Here is a 22,344-nt window from a genome sequence, read left to right on the forward strand (position 1 = left end):
TTTCTCATCATTTGGCCTATAGCTTTGTATCATATTAGCATATCAACTGCTCATCTACGTATTACTTAAATCTTTTGAGGTTTCCTTCCTCTAACACCCTTTTAGGCAGTAAATTCCAGACAATTGCCCCCCTCAAATTCATTGTGTTTTCTTCAAATTCCCCTAAAACGCCTGCTCCATACCTTAGAACTCTCGCTATCTACTCCCATCAGAACCTGGTACACCTCAATCAGGTTCCTACTCAGCCTTCTCTGCTTTAAAGGAAAACATACCCAACCTATCTAGTCTCTCTTCATAACTGAATCACTCCAACCAATCTGAATCTCCTCTGCACCCTCTCAGTGTAATAACATCCTTTGTACAGTGTGACAACCAGAACTATGCTCAGTGCTCTAGCTGTGCCAAACTAAAGTTATATGCAGCTCTAGCATAAGCTCCTTGCTCTTGTTTTCAATACCTTGACTAATAAAGGCGAGTATCACACATGTGATCTACCTTATGTAGATATCTTACTGCCTTTAAAGATTTATGGACATGCACACCAAGGTCCCACTGACCAATTGTACCTCCTAGGGTCCTACCCATCAACATGTAATCCCTTGCCTGGGAAACAGAATGTAGCATTCAAAGGAAAAACATGGTACACAGAAATTGGGTGAGGCAGATAGTAAGAAATAGTAAGGTATTTTGTTTCAAAATCCTCCCAAGAAGCACTTAGGGTGTTTCATTTAAAGGTGCTACACAAGTTCAAGTTACTGTTGTTGTAGGAAGCAGGGTCATACCAAGGGTCATTATGAGGTGATTTAAATTAGATAACAATGCAGCTGAGTAAGGGCATGAAGAATAGTAACAGAGATTGATAAACTGAAGGTATAACAGCCACATGGACTACAATAACCTCGGCTTAAAGTACTGGCAAAAATCTGTAGCTCGGGTTGTGGATGAAGGCGTTGTCTTGCTCGCCGAGCTGGCTTGTTTTTGTTGAGACGTTTCGTCAACATGCTAGGTGACATCATCAGTGGAGCCTCTGATGAAGCGATGTTATTCTACTCCACTTGGAATTTATACTGTCTGGTCAGTTATCATGAGTACTGTTATTTCCGGCTTTGATCTGTATGGGTTTATATATGGGATCCAATTCTATATGTTTGTTAATTGAAGTATGGGTGGAGAACGTCGTCTCTAGGAATTCCCATCCGTGTCTGTGTTTGGCTTGGGCTACTGTGGTTACTCTGTCCCAGTTAAACTGGTGGCCTTCATTGTCTGGATGTACAGATATTAAGGAGAGTTCATCATGCCGTTTTGATGCAAGCTGATGTTCACGTATTCTGATGGCTAGTTTCCTTCCTGTCTGTCCGATGTAATGTTTGCGGCAGTCGTTGCATGGTATTTTGTAAACCACATTCGTTCTGTATGTTTTGGGAATGGGGTCTTTAATCCTTGCAAGTGTTTGTTCATAGAGTGGCTGTTGGCTTGTGGGCCACCATGGTTCCTAGTGGTCTTAGGAGTCTTGTTGTCAGTTCCAATATGTTATTGATGTAGGGAAGCATGGTCAGTTTGAGTCATCTGTGGATGAAGTTGCGGGGTTATCTGTTTAAGGCGAGGATCTTGTTTAAGTGTTCTTCTTCTTCCAAGCGTAATTCTGGAGTAATTTGGCCCAAGCCAAACACAGACACGCACAGGAATTATTAGAGGCGTAATTCTCCACCCATACTTCAATCAACAAACATATAGAATTGGATCCCATATATAAACCCATTCGGATCAAAACCGGAAATGACAGTACTCACAATAACGGATATAATTCCAAGCGGTGTAGAATAACATCACTTAATCAGAGGCTCCACTGATGATGTTAGCCAGCATGGTGATGAATCGTCTGAACAAAAACAAGCCAGCTCAGCAAGCAAGTCAACAACCTCAATAACCTTGGCAATAACAAAACTGGTTCAAAAAAGGGTAGGACAGGGTCTAAATATTCCTGGATACAAGGTGTTCAGGAAGATAGAGAAGGAAGGAAAGAGAAAGCAAGGTCGTATTAAACAAAATATTGGTGTTGGAGAGAAAAGGTGTGTCATGAAGGATCAACAATCTTTCATTAAATGTCAAGAAATGGAGATGCTACAGAATATGCCCAGTAATACAAGTCAGCAATTAGTGGGAATGATAAAAAGAAGCAAACTAGAGATATGAAAGAATACACCTGTCTTTGTCAAGAAAGGTACTGCCAAGATCATAGTAAAAGATAGTTGAGATACCAGATGGACAAAAAACTGATGAAAAGGAGGTATCTGAAAGGCGGTTTGGTTAAAGTTGATATACTATCAAGACTGAACCCAGACATGCTGGAAGTAGTACAGATGGAAACTGCGTAAGTACAAGCCATAATGTTCCATATCTCTTAAATATAGAACTTGATGGATTTCAAATCTGCTGGAAAACCTATGACATTAAAGATACAGTGGTTATATGGATATTTGTTGGCTAAGTGATAGGAAATTCTCAGAGTGAAGGTTCATCATCAGACTAGAGGATGTTTTACAGTGGGAAAGCATAGTAGTAGAAGCATGCACTATGATTTCTTTTGATATATTCTAATGACCTAAAGTCAGTGTGCTTAGTATAATTTCAAAATTTAAAGATGAAATGTGGAGATGCTGTAAATTGTAAACAGAGAAGAATAATGTGACACTGCAGATTAGAGGCAGAGAGGGAATGAGTGACTACCAGGCAGTCTAAGAAAAGACAAAAAGGGTTACATCTTAATGCAACTGGGACTAGTCTCAAGGTCAATGGGAACTGAAGGGTCATCCAAATTGAAAGATAGTTATTTTGATATCTTGAAGTCAATGAATTAAGGGCATTAGTTAACGTTGGTTATTTAATGCAAGACGTTCATTTAAAATGTCATTTAATTTCAAGTATCATTGCTGTGGGAAAACTTTCAAAATTCCCTATCATGGAGGAAGAAAGTGATCTTACTGGAGATAATATTTGCCATCTCCAGTATTGCTAGAAATGTGAAGTTGATAAAATTCAAAATGCACAGGGGAATTCTAGTACTGTGTAATCCTTCTGTGTAAGTTACAGTTTCAATTAGAGATGGGTCCAAAGAGTCAAGACTGCAGAGGTTAAAGGGACATTAAAACATATCAGATTGGAAAAAAATATTAATAGCAGCTGGACATGAATTGAAACAGCTCGCTTTTAATCTGCAGACAGGCCCAAAGCAAAAGATGTCAAAACAGCCAACAATGGCACTGAAAGCTGACGACAGAACAAAGGAAAGCAGTGCTTTGAAACTAAATAACACTTTTGTAAATAATACTGATACCAACAAGCCAAGAGGAAGAACTTGTGTTGAACATAAATTAAAATTTAAAATTAAGAAAGTCGCTGCTCTTCCAAGAAAAACACTGAACAAAGCTTTTGCTGAGTGAGAGAGAGAGAGAGAGAGATGGAGTGACAGGCAGCAAAACAAAGTGAAAAGGCTGTTTAGTCTTTTGGACAGCAGACAATATAGGAGAGTAGGTACGCTTTGGTTGAAAAGAGTGAATCTTTGGAAATTTAAATACAATGGTAGATTCATCCTTCATCTTGGTGTATTTGTGTGGGAGAAATCATTGACATGAGCAGTTTTGCTGGAATTTTGTTCAAGATTTCTCTGAAGGCTGGGAAAAAGGACCTTTAAATGACTGGTGGACTTACAACTCAGTAACAACGAAGAGATGTGCAGAGGATGCAGAGATCAAATAAATTAGGTTGTACTATTTGGTCAATATTGTGTAAAATTAGCGTTTGAAGGTTATTGAGTCTTAACAAATTTGTCCCAACTTTTCACTGTGGTGCTGCTAGTGCAGTTAAAGTTCTCCTTTGAAATTATAGTATTATTACTGACTGAAGTTGAGAGAGTAAGTGTCAAATTAATTGATTAGAATGTGATGTATCTTCTGCAAATAAATACACTAGTGTATGTTAGCAAGGTACTTTGTGTCAAGACTACAAGAGGATTTTGTTTATGAATTACTTATGAGTCACCTCAAGCATAGTTAAAAGAAAACGATGCAAACATTTTCTCTGTTACATATTTACGCTAAATTTTGTTCTTGCAATATTTTTATTGTGGGTGGAAGGAAAGCAAATAAAAGAAACCATTACCACTCATATATGATCTGAGCTGGTCAAATTGCCTATCAAGCAGCTCTTCCTCAGTTAAATTTGAGAAGTTGTCTTCTCCAAATGGATTCCATCCAGACATATCAGGAGGGTTACTGATATTCTGTGGTGGACAATTGGGAATACCATCCATTTCTAAAGAAGTTGGCCTGTAAAGTGGGGAAAAAAAAACTCTTCATCCTAAGCAAAACACTGTATACATTTGTATACGTACACATTACAAATGAACACAATAGCTGACGAAGACGTACAAATTAAACATTTTTTGCAAACTTAAACTCCATTTAAAAATGTTAATTTTGGGATTCTAAAAGGAACTAGATAATAGTGATCATGAAAAACTACCTTACCTTGTCTAATATAGTAGAACCCAAAGGTGGTAAGTTTAAACAAACATTATTTATAATGTGTTCGATTTATGGAAAAGCTCATTAGGATTTAAGATATAATTTTAAGTAGTTTCAGACATGAAGTATAGCAAGTGTGCATGTTTGAAAGCATCCAGTGATTTGGCAACCAAGGTTCCTACCAGCATGTCTCACCTCATGTCTGAGTCTGTTTGAGGTTAATTGTTAGAGATTGCAATGATTAGTCAAAAATCACATCATAATATCATGAGACCACCTGGGTGGCAGAAGACAAACTGGATTGAAATTGGTATTTTCTCATGTAGAAAAAATCCTGTATTCCTACCACTAGAAAGGAATTTTTTTAAAAAAGACCTGCCACATTCTAAGTAAAAATATCACCCTAAAATAATTATATTACAAAATTTTAGTATTTTTACTCTCTTCCTTGATATTTATGTTTATTAACACTGAAATCTGGAATCTTTTTGCACAAATGCTGCAAATTTCTATTTATCTAAAACATGAGGCTGGTTTCATGCTAACCCACTGGCAAATCGGAGGTAGAGATGGATTGGAAAATCCTACCTGCCCTCAACCTATCTGAAATACTACAGGAGATGCAGAGGAACAAGCCTGCCTCAGTCCCACTGACAGTCATGTGCCCCACCATTTGATCCACGACGAAGCCGACATCACATGGAATGGCTACAGCTTTAGCTGACTTTGACTCATCAAATCAATCTTTAGCTTTTGTTGCACACGCTGGTTTCAGACAGTTGGCACCCAAAGTCCATCCCTTTTGACCCTCCCCCTGACCTTTCAAACCAGGCACCATATCACTCCTTTCCAGTGATACTCTGACATCCAAATCTGGGCTCCTGTTTATAAGGACTGGCTGACCAGTACTGGCCATCTTTACTGCATGGAGTTTCTGGGACTAGTGAGCTGCTAGCCAAATGACTGGCCAGCAGCTCTCTTCCAACAAAATGGCAGAAGTACGCCTTTAAAAGAATTCATGTTGGATGCAGTGTTAAATTTATGTGGGATAGCCCTCAGGATTGTAAGTGAGATTCATAGGTAGGGACGATGACATTTGTCTAAAATTAAACTCATGACTTTTTTTGAAGGCTGTTTGTTGGTGGCACAAGAATTGGAGACAAGACTTCCTGAACAAGCGAATTTGAAGTCTTAATGCCAAGTGCCAGCATTAAACAACTATGATAGAAGCAAAACACTGGAAATATTAAATGAAAAAAGAAACTGCCTGAAACTGAGGAGAGAATAAGAGCTAGCACTGTGAGTCAAATAAGATTCTTCAGTTCTAACATTTCAGTCCTTTCATTAATAGAAATACGAATTGCATATTTTTAGGTCTGTGAAATCCTTAATCAAGTGTAACATTTTGTATTCAGTTTGTCTATTATTTAGCAAATGTTTCCTGTGTAAAACAGACTTCTGGCAGTTCAGTAAACGGTGAAGAGAAGTGTTAGGATATTTCAGTTAAGTAAAATTCTGAACTTCAAATATGGAGAATTGCTTATTGTACTTGTAGGGCACTTGTTAAAACAATTAAATATTTCAGTCAAAATAATTCTGAAGAAAAATCAACTACTCAACATGAAAAATGAAATGATTATTCTGGAATTAAGAGTCCCCTTATCCACAAAGGAAGCCATTCAGACTGCGTAGAAACCCCTTATTTTTTCTTTATTCATTTACAGGATGAGGGCATCACTGGCTAGGTAGCAGTTATGGCCATCCCTAATTGCCCAGAGAGCAGTTAAGAGACCACCACATTGCTGTAGGTCTGGAGTCAAATGTAGGCCAGACCAGGTAAGGAGGGCAGATTTCCTTCCCTAAAGGACATTAGTGAACCAGATGGTCATCATTAGATCTTTAATTCCAGATATTTTATTGAATTCAAATTCTACCATCTGCCGTGGTGGGATTCGAACCCGGTCCCCAGAACATTATCTGGGTCTCTGGATTAACAGTCCAGCGATAATACCACTAGGCCATCACCTCCCCTTGCACAAAGCCATAACATCTTGGATCTAGCTTAAGGAAACAGCCCTCAAATAAAACCTCATTGAGATTGTGATCCCACATAGATTGCAATCTGGGATTAAGAGCTGGCAGCAAGTTATGTTTTGCTAAATACAATGGTATTTGTTTCTCTGCCATCAGAGAATGCTACCAGGAATTCCCATTGTAATGTATTAAGACTATACAATCTTTGACAGATCCAAGCTCCTGTTACTAACCGTATAAGTGTTAAGAGCAGCAACACATGCTGGCAGCTGCAGTGCAGGACAAGTTTACATGCGCAACTGTTCCTAACACTCTTCTAGGTGATAGGAGGGGATCTTGTTTCTGAACTTCAGATAGGATAGAACAGCAAAGTGTTGCACAAAGGTAACACAATTTGTAGCGTTGCAATGAAGAAAAATCACAAACAATTCTATTCAATGCGAGATGCAACACAGTAGATTTGTCTTGCCCAATTTATAATTGGTGCATACAGACCTCTTATTTTCACAGAAAAATTAGACTGTAATATTCCAAAAATAATGCACTGATGATACTCAACTCTTCCTCATTTTCTTTCTAGAATACTCACCTAACTGATTTATTGGAAGATTCTACTGTCATTGTTCCAACAGGCTGTAAAGGATTATTGCCAGTGATCACAAAAGCTAAACCGTGTGAGACATCACTCTGGATCCTGTGATGGCCAGCAGGTTGATGGGATATTGGTGAGGTCGGAGAAACAAATGCCACTGACGTAGTTTGGTATTCATGTGGTGAGGACTGAAATTGTGAATGCTGGGGCACAGTAAGCGGAGGTTGTGCAAAAGCCTGTTCATATTGTTCTACCTGCTGGATATAAAGAAAAAAAAAATTGGCTTTTGCTGAACGTAACTGTTGTCAAACAAAACGAGTATAATTAGTCCCTATAAGAGTTCAATAATAATCACAAGCTCCACTGAAAATCTAGGGAAACAGATGGAATAGAAGTGATAAGCGTCAGAATGGTGACCAAAGACTTGGTTAGAGAAACAGGTTTCTGTCAACATGACATTAGGAAAACTATTCCACACTTAAGGAGTGTGGAGGCTGATGACTATCATGGTGCAACAGGATGGATATAGGCAGCAAGAAAAAAGGTGTGAACACAAGGATAGTGAAAGGTGCAAAAACAACAATGGTTTAGACCGATAGTTTTGTAGCAATTAAGTTTTCTTTAAAATTGTTCATAGGATGCAGGTGTGCAGTTAAGCGGTAAACATATTAATGTGGATCTGGAGTCACATGTGGGCCAGACCAGGTAAAGACAGTAGATTTACTTCTATAAAGATGATTAGTGAACTAGTTGGGTTTTTTTGACAATATTTCATGGTTGCCATTGGACTGGCATTTTGAATACCTAAGGATGAGCTTATAAAAGGTATTCAAAGTAGTTAAGGAAAGAGAAAACACAAATTTGGAATTTCACCAAATTAATTTGGAAGAGTGTATGGGCATATACTCAAACTAATAAAAGTCAAATTTAGGACAAATAAAACAACTGCCCTTTACATCATCGTAAATGCACAGAGTGGGTTTTCAAATAGTCACGGAGGGGAAAAAGAAAACCTGAATAATGTAATAACTAGATGCTAAAATCCAAGATATTTAGTATACTTCTCAATTCTGGTATCATGGAATTTTACAATACAGAAGGAGGCCATTCGACCCAACATGTCTGCACTGGCTCCTGAAAGAGCTACCCAGCTCATCCCATTCTCCAGTCCTATTTCTGGACCCCTCTAAATTCATCACTTGCAAATATATATCCACCTCCCTTTTGAAACCTAATATGGAATCAGCCTCCACCACTCTCCAGGCAGGGCTTTCCAAATCCTAACAACTCCGAGTAAAGAAGTTTCTCATAATCTCACTCGAAGCTCTCTTGCTTACAATTTTGAAGTTATGATCCCTAGTTATCTCAATTAATGAGATAATATTGACTAAATGGCTTTTCTGATCATTAATGATCTTACAACCATTAACAGTTAACATTCTCTATGCATTTTGTCTCAGACTCTGAAGACATAGTCACAAGTGCTTTGACAATATTTCTAAGGAACGTTCTGCTAGCTTTGAAATGCAAATAAAAAAAAGGTAAGTGTCACAGTTATTCAGGGTAAATTGAATAATCCTTGGATTAGTATCTCAATGTCCCACTTCTCCATATACATCCCTCCCTTACAAAAGTCTCTTACCACAGGTGAGTAGGGAGGCATTTGCTGCTGTTGATAATACATTGATTGCATCATTAATTGTTGCTGTTGTAATTGCTGTGCTGACGGCTGCAAAGCCTGCGGATACTGTCAAAAGAATGAAAATTTATATATAGAGCAATAAGAGTCACGATCACTCCTTTTATTCACAACCCAAGTATAACAATATGTTCAGGCTTAAGAAAAAAAATTTAAAAATCATGCATTAATGTAAGGCATAAAATGTAGTCATACTCCAAAACATAATGAAATTTTTGACCATATTTAAATTCACTTGACCAGCATTTCTTGAGATCTCTTCGCTGAAGTAAAACTTAAAAATATAATGTGTAAAGATGTTTTCCACCAGCAGAGAAGATAAATATGGTCTTAGGATAGCATGCATAATATTATTAAATCTTGACAGCAGTATCAAACCACTCATGCTTGGAGATTTTGAAGAAAGGTAGCAATGTTCTACTTGAAATTTGATATTGGTTATTCATAACCTAGTGGAAGATAATACTCTCCCATTATTATAAAATTAATAGATTTCTCTAAAGGTAAATTTTAAAAGCAAAACCCTGGAAGTATTACAAAGTATACTGAAACTTAAAATCACGAGGGTCATGGATGGGTTAGATAGACAAGGTCTTTTCCCCAGGGTGGGAGAAATCTAAAACTAGACTGCATAGGTTTAGGGTGAGAAGGGAAAAATTTAAAAGCAACCTAAGCAGCAACTTTTTCACGTAGAGGGTGGTGCTTGTATGGAACAAACTGCCAGAGGAAATGGTGGGAGCAGGTACAATTACAACACTTAAAAAGACATCTGGATGGGTACGTGAATAGGAAGGGTTTACAGAGATGTGGGCCAAATGCTGACAAATGGGGATAAATTAATTTAGGATATCTAGTCGGAGCAGACGAAATGGAACGAAGGGTCTGGTTCCATGCTGTATAACTCTACGATGCTATGCTGTACAACACTTCTAAACTGTAATTACTACAGATTCACAGAAATAATTGTAAGATGTATTAAAGCCTATTAATAAAATAAACATATGTAGCACAAGTTCCATTCCCTTTCCTGCAGTTTTATAAGGCATCACTCCAGGGACCCAGGATTTAAGTGTTGACTTGGAAGAAATAAAACTTTTGAAGGGATGAGTAAACCATCCAAAAAATAAGATTAACATGAATCCTCTCAGCATCGACTGCTACTTTCATTTTAAAAAATGGCTGTAGGGTGACGAAGGCTGGGAACAGAAATTTCAAGGATTTTCTAAATTTATGAAGAATAGACAAAAGGAATAGGAGGCAGGGTAGCACTGTTAATAAACAATGAAATCATAATATTAGTCAGGGAGGATCTAGCTTGGAAGATCAAGATGTCTGTCAGTATGGAGTTTGCACACATTCTCCCCATGGCTGCATGGGTTTCCTCTGGGTGCTCGTTTCCTCCCACAGTCAAAAGAGATGTGCAGGTTCAGTGGACTGGTCATGCTAAATTTCCTATAGTGTCCAGAGATATGCAAGCTAGGTGGATTAGCCATGGGAAATGCAGGGTCTGGGGTGGGGTTTGGGGGGGGCCTTGGGTGGGATGCTCTTTGGACGGTTGGCGTGGACTCGATGGGCCGAATAGCCTGCTTCCACGCTGTAGGGATTCTATAATTCTATAAAATAAGGCTGGGTGTAACTAAGAAACATCAAAGAGCAGCAAAAATTGCTGGTAAGTATTTCTGGGCCATCAAATACTAGTTGTAATGTACAGCATATGACACATCAGGAAATTAGAAGGCATGTGATAAGCGTAATACAGCAATCAATGGGGTCTTCAAACCAAAGGTAAATCTAAATAACACTAATGCTGTGGAGGACAACTCCTGGAAATTATACGAGGTAGTTTTTTAGCACAATATTTTGAGGAAGCAACTAGAGAATGGGCTACTTTAGGTTTAAGAATTATGCAATGAGAAAAGGCTAATTAATTATTTCATTGGAAAGATGTCTTAGTGAATATTGATAGAATTTTACATTAAATTTAACAATGATGTAATTCAGTCTGAATCTAGGTGTTCAAATTTTCAAGGAAACGACAAAGTAATGAGGGGCAACTTGGGTGTGACGGATTGAAAAACTACATGAAAAGGGTATGACAGCAGACAAGCAATGGCTGGCATTTAAAGAATCAGTGCACAGTTTACTAATGCAAATACCAACACGTTAACATTACATTAAGGCACAAAACCCAACATGAAAAATGATCAAATCACAGTTAACGAGAAAAGTTAAAGGTTTTATTAGATCAAAGGAAGAAGCTAATGACGTTACCGATAAAAGTAACAAGTCTGATGGTTGGGAGCATTCTAGAATTCAGCAAAGGAGGACCAAGACAGTAAAAAAGGGAAAATAGATTAGAAATGTAAACTTGTGAGAAACAAAAAAGGTATTTACAAAAGAAAAAGATTAGTAAAGACAGATGTGAGTCCATTACAGACACAGAATAGGAGAATTCATTATGCGGAGTAAAAACAAGGAAGGAATAATAATAATAATAGTAATAATATTAATAATGAATTGGCAGAGAAACTAAACCAATACATTGTGTCTGTCTTCACTAAAAATACAAAGGCCCTCCCAGAAATACAACAGTACCAAGAGACGATGGAGATCAAGGAACTAAAAAGAAATTGGTATTAGTAATGCTGGAAAAATTAATGCAACTCCACTTGGACCTGATGATCAGCGTCTCAGTGTTGGAAGGAGTGGGTGCATTGCTATCTTGTAAAATTTTATAATTCTGGCATGGTTCTTGCAGATTGGAAAGTAGCAAATGTAACCCCACGATTTAAGAAAGGAGGAAGAAAAGAGGGAACTACAGAACTGAAGGCCTAATATCAGTCATATGGAAATTGTTAATGACAATTACAAAAAGCAGTTGGATTGGGCAGAGTAAACGTGGATTTATGACATAGAAATCATATTTAAATTTAAGGACGTAACGAGCAGAATACATGTGGGAGAAACAGTGGATGTGGTCCCTTTGGATTTTTCAGAAGGCTTTTGGAAAGTAAGAGGTTAGTGAACAAAATTGGAGAACATGGGATTGGAGGTACTGTTATGGATTGGAGATTGATTAATAGACACAAAACAGTAGAAATAAACAAATCGTTCACAGGTTTGAACTAGTGGCGTTCAGGAAGGATCACTGCTTGTGCTCCAGCTATTCAAAATGTATTTTCATGATTTGGATGTGGGGCCAAATTAAATATTTCCAAATTTGCTGATAAGACGACACTGAATCCAACCGAGTTTTGACAGTAGGGCCAAGAGAGATTGTAAGGGGATTTTGAAAAGTTAAATGAGTGGTCAAGAACATGGCAGATGGCATAGAATATGAAAAATAAAATCCACTTTGGTAGCAAAAGAAAACAAAGTAGAGTATTTCTTAAATGGTGAGATATTGGGAAGTGTTGCTTCCCAAAAGGATCTGGGTGCCCTTGTTCAAGACTGACTGAATTGCAAGAGGACTGGAGTACAGAAATAAAATTGTTTTGCTGCAATTTTAAATGATTTTGGTGAGACAGCAAGTAGAATATTGCATACAGCTGTGGTCTCCATATCCAAGGAAGGATGTAATCGCCATAGACGGAGTGCAATAAAAGTGCACCACACTAATTAATGGGATGGCAACATTGCTCTGTCAGGACAGTTGAGGAGACTGGGCCCATATTCTTCAGAATTGAGGTGTGTACATGTAGGTGTATGTGTACGTGTGTGTACGTGTTGCGTGCACGTGTGTGTGAGCGCATAGATTTTGGGAGTGGTTGAGCAGAGGGAGGAGAGCAGAATGAAACAGGGAAGGGTGGGTGAGGGTCTAGAATCAGGGACACTGTATCAGGAAAAGAAATTTGCCATTTAATGCTGAGATGATATTTTTTCAGAGGGTGATGAGTCTTGGAAATTCACTACCCAAGAAATTTGTGCTAACTCAGTCATACAGTATGTTCATGATGGAGATTCTGAAGAATTAAGAAATCAAGGAATGTCGGGATTGTTCAATGGTGATGAATGGCACAGAAAGTCAGTTGTGATCCAGTTGAATGCTGGACCAGTCTCAAGGGGCTAAATGGCCTACTCATGTTGCTATTTATGTTCCTGCGATTATGTAAATTAGATTTGTTATAGAACCCATGTCCCACAGTTCTGCAGTTTGCCATTCTGATGTGCTGCAGCCTGAAAATTATTTCTCTGTGAAAGTGATTAGCATATCATAAATTAAGATTTTAATTTTTTTAAAATGATGCAAGCGAATGCTTGACACTACTACCTTTTGAGTCTGGCTATTAATTATCTGTTGCTGCTGCAACTGTTGGAGTTGATGTTGCTTCAAGTCTCCTTGTTGTATCTGCTGCAGGACCCTATGATGCTGTTGATTGGTCCCCTGAGCCATATGGAAGAAATGTCCATTTTCAGCTTGTGCAGCAACTATGAGAAATTATACAAATAGTAAGCTAATAAAAAAGTGGTATTTAAGTTGCGTCAAAAATCCAAAATAAATTATATAAAGAATACTATGAACTGCTCCCACAAAATTACGTACCATTGATCTGCAACCTAATCAACTTTAACAAAATGTTTAACTTTAACAAAATATTTATTGAAAAGCTGATCAATGTAATCACTGATTTTCCAAATATTTAGTTTGTTTTGCACTTACCCAATAGACTGGATTTTATGGGATGCTGCACTCCCTGTATCCCTGACGAAAAGTTTGGCCATTAATCCAACAGCCAAAACCCAGCTGCTCCAAAGCAACATTATACTGGGAACAGTGGGATTTCTATTACTTTCTGGCTCACCAGAAGCTCAGTTGTCCCAGTAGCACTAGAACCTACCTTTGACCATTGCTGGGACTACAGGCAGTCCCCAAGCAAATGATAATGGAGTACAGACTTAAAAAGCCCAAGTCTGATTAAGGACAAGTGGCCAGCTGGGTGAGTTAACGTACAGGCAGAGGGATTAATTGTCCACTTAACAGCCTGAGAAGGCCTAAGTGCACACAGGCTGTTTGACACTTTCCCTACCTTTCAAAATGAGAGAGACAGGTCAAGGCTGGGCAGCAATACAGTGGAAAGGTCCCCTGCTACATTTTGACATGCCTTCACATGTACTAGCGAGGAACAATAAAATTTAGCCTAGCGTGACAAACCACATTTTACAAATCAACTACAAAACAGTGGATTATATACTGTAGAGAAACGTGTTTTCATTTAATCTTTTTATGGCAGAGGAATCAGCTGTTCAGAAATTACCAGAAAGGCAGAGAACTCAATATTTTATATCCGTTCAATTCTACATCAACTTTGGTTGTGTGTTTGGAGAAAGATATGGGGATCTGAAGAGGAAAATGACAGGAGAAAAACAGCATGACAACAAAAATACCAGCCTTTCAACAGCTTAATAATACCAAAAATTAGTTTTGGATTTAATCCAATTGACTGATGCCAACAGGAAAGAAAAACACTTGTTCTGTGTCAATAACAAAAGACTAAGATTATGCATATAGTGGAAAGAAGGGGACTTTACAAACTTTGTGAGAAGGTCTAAAGAAGAAGAGAGGAAATAGACAAAAGTGGCTGTTCGTTGGAAGAAATAGATAAGTTGATCTCACTATCCAGTGACATTCTTATGTTCCTCTTTGTTATGAATCTGAAGAGGAATGTAGAAACATTTCCCTGCTAATATTTCTAACAAGAGGGGAGTGAATTTTGTAAACCCAAAGGTTTAGGAAAAACAGGACAAACTACTGGACTTTTAGCATCACACTCATTTATGGCTAGGAGAAGATTAACTTCATAGAGGAAATTATGAAATCCAACCCAAATTTTCTTCTTTTATTCATCCATGGGACAGGGGATGGGGGAAACGGGGGAAGACGGGTGCTGGACCAGCATTTATTGCCGTCCCTATTTGGCCTCAAGAAAGTGGTGGTGAGTTGCCTTCTTGAACTGCTGCAATCCACATGCAGTAGGTAGAACCGCAACGACCTTAGGGAAGGAGATCCAAGCTTTTTATCCACGACGCTGAAGGAGTGACAGTATATTTTCAAGGCAGGATGGTTTGGGCATGAACTCAAGGTGGTGATGTTCCCAATTACCTGCTGCCCTTGTCCTTCTAAATGATAGTGGTCATGGGTTTGGAAGATACTGTCCAAGGATCTTTGGTGATTTCTACAATGATCTTGTAGATAGTACACTGCTGCTACTCAGTCTGATGGTGGTGATGGTTGTGGTTTGGGTGGGGGGGAGGGGGGGTGCGTTGTTCATGTTTGTGGATGCAGTGCCTATCAAGTGAGCTGCTTAGTCCTGGATGGTGTCAAGTTTTGTTGCACCTGTACTCCTCCAGACAAATGGGAGAAGAAGGAGATAATTCCATCATATTCCTGAATTGTGCCTTGTAGATGGTGGACAGGCTTTAGGGAGTCAGGATGCAAAAACAAACTCAAGTATCTTCAAGTACTTTACTCAATTACTCAACGTAGTTCACAATCATTCTATCATTCCCCGACAGAGGTTCTGGTGGGAGTCCACAGGAGAGGTCAGAGATCATGCAAGAAACCAGGTATGCCAAGTTTTGGCCTCAAGTCAGTAAATTACGATAATCTATCGGGATTGGAAGGTCACTCATCCTAAATGTATCCTGGAGGCAGAGTCTCTTCATGTCAAGAGGTTCTGCTTTCCCAGCCATCAGCGGGATCCACCTAGGTCAGCAGAAGTTGGTCAACCATTTCTGCTGGCATACAAATGGGGGCCAGCCGGAGTTACAGAAACGTACCAGGATCAATACCCAGGTCTTATTTTTAAAATAGCCCTTTACAAAAAGGGTTTCAGGGACGGCTCTCTTACAGCTGAAGTTTCTAGCTTTTTCCACATGTAGAGACCATAAATCTACCTTTAATGGAGAATCAACATTGCAGAACAAATTAGAGAACCTCCTTGCTGCCTAAAATCTCTCCTGGCTCAACAGCAGAAATGCCAAGCAGGCACATCAAGACACTAGAACCCATGTAAGTTCCTATTTTTATGTCTAAACATACTTTTCTAATTGCCTTCAATTCAATGGACTAATTTACAAATATGCCATATAGCCTTCATAGACATTGTACATATCTCCAGAAAAAGTGTGTCTCACTGGATTTAAACCATACGCAAATTTCCCTAGAAAGAACTCTTCTTTCCAAATTATACATCCTTACCCAAGTGTCAAAATAACAAAATGCATATATAGTGTGGTATATGATGCAAAACATTCATGATTTGAACATTTATGCTGCTTCCAATTATGAAATTTATCACATTAGTTTAAAATTGGGCGCATAATTTGAAAGATATGGAATATTACCTTTTCGGCCAAGATTTCCACAGGCACTTGAGATTACAGTTTTCATTGGATTTACTGTATTCTGGATTGGTAAAACATTTGTATTTACAGCACTATTGGCTTTAGGTCTTCTCCTTGGGGCTATTGATGTCTCCGTTGGTCCTACAGCCTCACTTAGCCTGTATGGAAATGAATATTTTGGATGTAAATACATTTTTAAATCAAAAGTAATTAACTAAACCAAATACCTACAGAGCGAACTTATTTGACTGTAGCACATTGAAAATTAACAAATTCTGAACTGATCAGAATTTATACTGACAACATATTAGAAAAGAACAACTAATTAGAGAAAAATTTTGAGTCCTATTAAGCTGGTGCTGAGTAATATCCTAAGTGTTATAATCTCAGTAGAGGTCAGTAACATTTTCTTTTATAAATCTGAAAACCTAGGTAGTTACTAAGAATGAAGCCACAAATTTCACAGTTTAAATCAAAATAATTGTTTCCACACAAATAAAAATAATCAAAGCACATGGATAGTCATAATTACTTCCAACCTCAAGATGCTCAGTTACATTAAAGATATTTAAAGTGCAGTAAGAATACATTCTCTAAACTAAATTTAATTGCGTAACTTTTCTTCTACACCCATTTCACATACACCAATAAACTCAAGTCATATACTTATACACAACAGGAAGATTAAACACTTACTGAGTACTAGTTTGATGTTTGTATTAGGTTGGAGATTTTTTGGTTTCATTTAGTTCATCAAGGCTTTCCCTTCAAATCCCCTCTAACCATCTCTCAACTGTACTCTCCCATTTCAACATAAAAATTGTTATTATCGTAACAACACTCTAATAGTTCTAATATTTTGTAACTCTCGAGTCCTTAAATATGCTCTCCTCAGCTTGGCTATCTCCCGAAGTTCAATTCACCTTTAGAAGTCATTCAATTAAACAAGAGTTTTGAACTATTTTAGCCAGCACATAATTTTCTAGACTTCAAGAAGCCTCCTTGAAGCTGAACCACACTCATAAGTGATTTACTCCTATAACTATCATCATGTTGGCTCCTTTCACTGGTTTCTACACCATGACCATCATCATGAAACGTACACAGATCTAAATAGCCCCCAGTTCAACAACAATCCTCTCTCTTCCTTTTGTTCTTCCATTGAACATCCTCGCTGAGCTGGCTTGTTCTCGTTCAGACGTTTCATCACCTATGCTAGATGACATCATCAGTGGAGCCTCCAATGAAGCATTGTTATTCTACTCCACTTGGAATTTATACTGTCCGTTATGGTGAGTATTGTTATTTCCGGTTTTGATCTGTACAGGTTTGTATATGGGGTCCAATTCTATATGTTTATTGATTGAAGTATGGGCGGAGAACCCTGCTTCTAGGAATTCCTATGCGTGTCTGTGTTTGGTTTGGGCTACTATGGTTACTTTGACCCAGTTAAATTAATGGCCTTCATTGTCCGAGTGTGCCAATATTAAGGAGAGTTTGTCGTGCCGTTTTGTCGCTACCTGATGTTCACGTATTCTGATGGCTAGTTTCCTTCCTGTCTGTCCAATGTAATGTTTGTGGCAGTCGTTGAATGGTATTTTGTGAACCACGTTCGTTCTGCATGTTGTGGGAATGGGGTCTTTAGTCCTTGCAAGTGTTTGTCGTAGAGTGGCTGTGGGCTTGTGGGCCACCATGATTTCTAGGAGTCTTGTTGTCAGTTCCGATATGTTCCTGATGTAGGGAAGTGTGGTAAGTGTGTTAGGTCTCCTAAGACCACTGCAAACTTAGCACCAATGTTCTGTTCCTTTGTCCAGACTGTTATATATAACATGAATAGTTGTGGTCCCAACACGGACTCCATTAGTCACGACTGCCATCCCGCCCGCTCTGTGTTCTGCCAATCAGCCAATCCGCCAATCCGCCAATCCCTATCCATGCCAGTGCTTGGCCATTAACACAATGGGCTCTTATCTTATTTAGCAGCCTCTGAAGTGGCACCTTGTCAAAGGCATGATAGAAGTCCAAATCAATCATGTCCACTGGCTGTGGTCTGAATAGCAAAACCTCACTACTTCTATGCTCCATTTCCTTTGAAATAAAGGCCAACATTCCATTTGCCTTTTCTGTTACCCCCAAACTCAGATGCTACCTTTTGTGAGATACATGGACAAGGTCTCCAAAATTCTCATTGTTCCATAGCTTTCTGCAGACTTTCTCCACTTAAAACATACTCAGCCCCTCTATTATTCCTGTTAAAGTGCATAACCTCACATTTTGTCACATAACATGCCATCTGTAAAGTTTTTGCCTACTTATTTAACCTGTATATATCCCTCTCCATTCTATGTGTTATCTTCACCACTTGCCTTCCCACCTACTTTTATGTCATCTGCAAACTTACCTATAGTATTGTCCTCAACCAAGTCTTAGTAGACATGGTAATTAATTGTGGCCCTAGCACTGATCCCTGTGGCACTCCACTGGTAACAGGTTGTAGCAAGTCAAGGGCTGCCTCTAATTCCAGTCCAGTGGATTGGCCACCATCAAAATCTGTTTGGGGTAACGTAATTTACAGGTCCATATCTCTGCATTCCAGGGGATGGGTCACAGTCAGTCTTGTGGATCCATAGTGGCCAATTCAGTCAGAGATACCTACAGCATCGATCCGTGATCTGGGCACTTCTGCACTCTAATCACAACAAGTGTGACAGCACAGACCAGAAGTAATGCCTCTAATGTGGTACAGCAGCCCAACATGCATCACATGAGAGTTATGAAACAAAATTTGACAGTGAATCATGCAAGGTGATATGAGCTAAATGACTGATCAAAGCAATAGGTTTCAAAGAGCACTTTAGAGGGATTTTTAAAAAGTTAGAGGGCAGAGTGGGGAATGACTACTAGAACCAGTTTTAACATATTAAGGCACAGCCACCACTGTTGAAACAATAAAAAAAAACCTTAGAGTTCTGCAAGGCAAGTGGTGATTAGAGATGGGAGGCCCAAGGCTATGAGGCTAGGAGGCTAGGATTTAAGATTTGCTTAACGAGGCAACAGTATGGGTTCGTAAGCACAGAATGAGAAGTGGACAGGGCTTGGTAGAAATTAAGGCACAAGGAGCAAAGTTTTGGATGACCTCAAGTGTACAGACAGAAAAAATTGGAGACGAGTCATGAGTCCTTCAGAATTACGAAGTCTGGGGCAACAAGGAAATTGATGACGGTTGCAATAGCAGATAAATTGAGGCAGGGGAGGAGTCAGGTCGTGTTATGGAGGTGAAAATACAGTATTCATGATGACATGAATATGTGTTTTGAAATTCATCCTCGGGATATAATACATCAAAAATTATGAAGAGTTTACCATCTTAGACAATTGCCAGCGAGAGGGATGAAGTCAGTAACTAAGGAAGGAATTTTGTGGTAAGGATCGAAGATAACTATGATGCACATTCTTGGAAAAACTCCCTAATAGACACTAAGAAACTGTTCAATCATTGTACTGATCACACTTTGCATCCAACTGTAGTTCAGGAAGATTTTTACATTATTAAAATGAACTAGTTTAAAACATGAACATATTAAATACATACCACTGAAGTGAATTTGATGTATCTGTCTTTCATCTACTTTTTCCCCCCCCGTCCAATACAAATTTCCACTTGGGAAGCAAGCCATAATCAGTTCTCTTGAGGTTCAAAAAGTAGGAAATTTGTGCATAGTGGGCATTCTACAGCAACATTCAAACGATAAGAAAACAGCACTACAGTACAACCTTACGGACAGAAGTTATATACAAATCAGGACAGCATAACCATTATCTGCACTGCCAGTAAGAAATTTAATGCATCGGCATTGCCACAATTTAAATGCCATATGTGGATCTGAGTAAACTATTGTAATTGCTCTTGAGATCGGAAATCTTTTCAGTTCCTGGCAGTCCTGACTGATGCATCATAATTACCTAGCTTTTGTTTGACTCTTCTTGGCAGCTGCCTCACTTGCAGTCATGGGCTCAGGAAGTACTGTTGGGATGGGAACATTCTACAAAAGAGAATTACAAAACTTAATATTTAACAATTGAAGTATTTTGCTACAAACCAAAATATATGTAAAGTTTTTGATTTTTTAAAAAAAGAAATCTTGTGACAATAAAATGGAGTGTTTGGATTTCTCTAAACATTAATGGTCCCTCAGCTAATGGTAACAATGGAAGCATTCTATAAATGATGCAATTGGAAGTAATCTATTGGTGCAAGTAGAAAATGACAGCACTACATAAGCAAACCTGATTATAGGTGGTAAAGAATAAAAGAAGTAAAAATTAAAAACAGCTTCAAAATAATCTGGGAACAATGAAGAAATGTAGACACAGGAAGTTTGAAACATTTAAACAGTTTTATACTGACGTAGGAGTTGATGAACACAAAAGCTACAATAATCACAAAAAGCTGTGAATTGCAGAATTGCAGACACAATAGGGGCATTTAAAAGGACTTTCAGATAAGCGCATAAACATGCAAGAAATGGAGGGATATGTACCAAGAGCAGGCAGAAGGGATTACTTTAATTTGGTGTCATGTTTGGCACAACATCGTGCACTGTTCTATGTTCTACGCAAGTACTAAACAGAAAACAGAATTGGGATAATGCATATATACTATATTGATAGGACATCACTAATGGTATCACCCAAACATCTGTCTCAGCTTTTCACTTGAAAGAAATACTTGGCAGTCCAGAATCTAGAAGTTTAAGCTTTTATTTTGCACTCATCAAAATCAGGATGGAAGAAAGAGACTTTGAAAGAGGTGAAATGTATGTACAAGTTCCATTTGCCTACAGAAAATAAGGTGTTGAGTGTATATGTATGTCGCTTCTAGCGCTCTGAAATGCATCTCACTGCAAATTACTGTAGGCCCCAAGCCTGGACCCCCAATGGCGGTGGCAGTAGTGCCAAGTGTGGACCCACAGCGATGGTAGCAGTGGATCCTGGAACCCCAGCAGCAGTGTCCCAAGCCTGGACCTCCCCAGCGACAGCAGCATCAGTGCCCTGAGCCTGGATCCTTGGTTGTGGCAGTTCCCAGAGCAGGGAATCCTGGCGACAGCAGCTGAGCAGAGATTCCCTGGGGAATTGGTGTCATGATTGCTGTCCCTAGAGCGGGACACCTGGAGGACCTGAACACATTGCAGAGGCCTCACAGAAGCCCTCAGGCCATGCTTGAAACTAGCAATTTGAGCAGAAATGAACTCTTATTTAAGTAATTTCTTATTTTTATTGTAACTCAAAACGGCGCCAGATTGTGAGAGAAAATACTTTTCACTGTATCTTCAAGATATGTGACAATAAATCTTTAATTCGTTAAGATCTTAGCTACATCGATGCTGCCAGACCTGCTGAGACCTCCACCAATTTCTGTTTTTGTTTAAAGCTTTGCTTTGTTGTTTATGTTAAGATCTTTCGGAAGTGTCACATATAAAGTTTTGGTTGCTTTCTTTGTCTAGTAAGTCTGTATTCTTGTGTAAAAAGAAATGGCAGCTTCAGGTGAATATGCTCAATTACTAACCATCATAGTAAAAATCTGCAAAAATTAAATTTATGATCCAGTAAACCTGGTTTACACTTTGCAATCTGACTTGTCCAATATTGCCATCAGCTGTAATGGAAACACGACAAATTTCAAACAATAACCAGGGAAAAAGCTAGCCCATCATCTCTCTGGAATGTCACACATTCTATTCATATGAACATCCCAACCAAGGCAACACAAAGCAAAATCCCAAACAATGTGTTACCACAGATGAGATTGGTTTGAAACAAAGCCATCAAAACTCATTAACATAAACAGAAAGTACTAGAAAAGCTCAGCAGATCTGGCAGCATCTGTGAAGAAAAAAAATCAGGGTTAACGTTTCTCGTCCGGTGACCCTTCCTCGAACCCTTCATCAAAACTCATTATGCCTGACTTGGTGCTAATAGCTACTAAAATATCTTCAGTAACACACAGCAAGTTTAGGCAAGGAGTTATCAAAGCAATTGTGTTAATTGTGAAAACTGACCCCAAGTTATGTGACTCAAACTGTTAGGTTTTGAACCATTTTAATTATACAGCTTTGATTCATTGTCAACAAGGTGCAGGGCTGGATGAACAC

General features: G+C 38.6%; 1 protein-coding gene across 1 annotated transcript in view; it reads right to left on the minus strand.

Moving 5' to 3' along the window:
• The window catches only part of bmp2k (BMP2 inducible kinase), a 56,132-nt gene that overhangs the window by 14,415 nt on the left and 19,373 nt on the right, over window positions 1–22,344 (minus strand). The window contains exons 10-15 of the mRNA XM_048604663.1: window positions 20,156–20,235; window positions 16,193–16,350; window positions 13,119–13,276; window positions 8,792–8,896; window positions 7,147–7,406; window positions 4,159–4,325 (exon numbers count right to left, since the gene is read on the minus strand). Coding sequence (XP_048460620.1) covers window positions 4,159–4,325; window positions 7,147–7,406; window positions 8,792–8,896; window positions 13,119–13,276; window positions 16,193–16,350; window positions 20,156–20,235 — 928 coding nt within the window. The remainder of the gene's footprint in view (window positions 1–4,158; window positions 4,326–7,146; window positions 7,407–8,791; window positions 8,897–13,118; window positions 13,277–16,192; window positions 16,351–20,155; window positions 20,236–22,344) is intronic.

Source organism: Rhincodon typus, chromosome 1 (genome assembly GCF_021869965.1).
Source record: "Rhincodon typus isolate 14 chromosome 1, sRhiTyp1.1, whole genome shotgun sequence".
Taxonomy (NCBI): Eukaryota; Metazoa; Chordata; class Chondrichthyes; order Orectolobiformes; family Rhincodontidae; genus Rhincodon; species Rhincodon typus.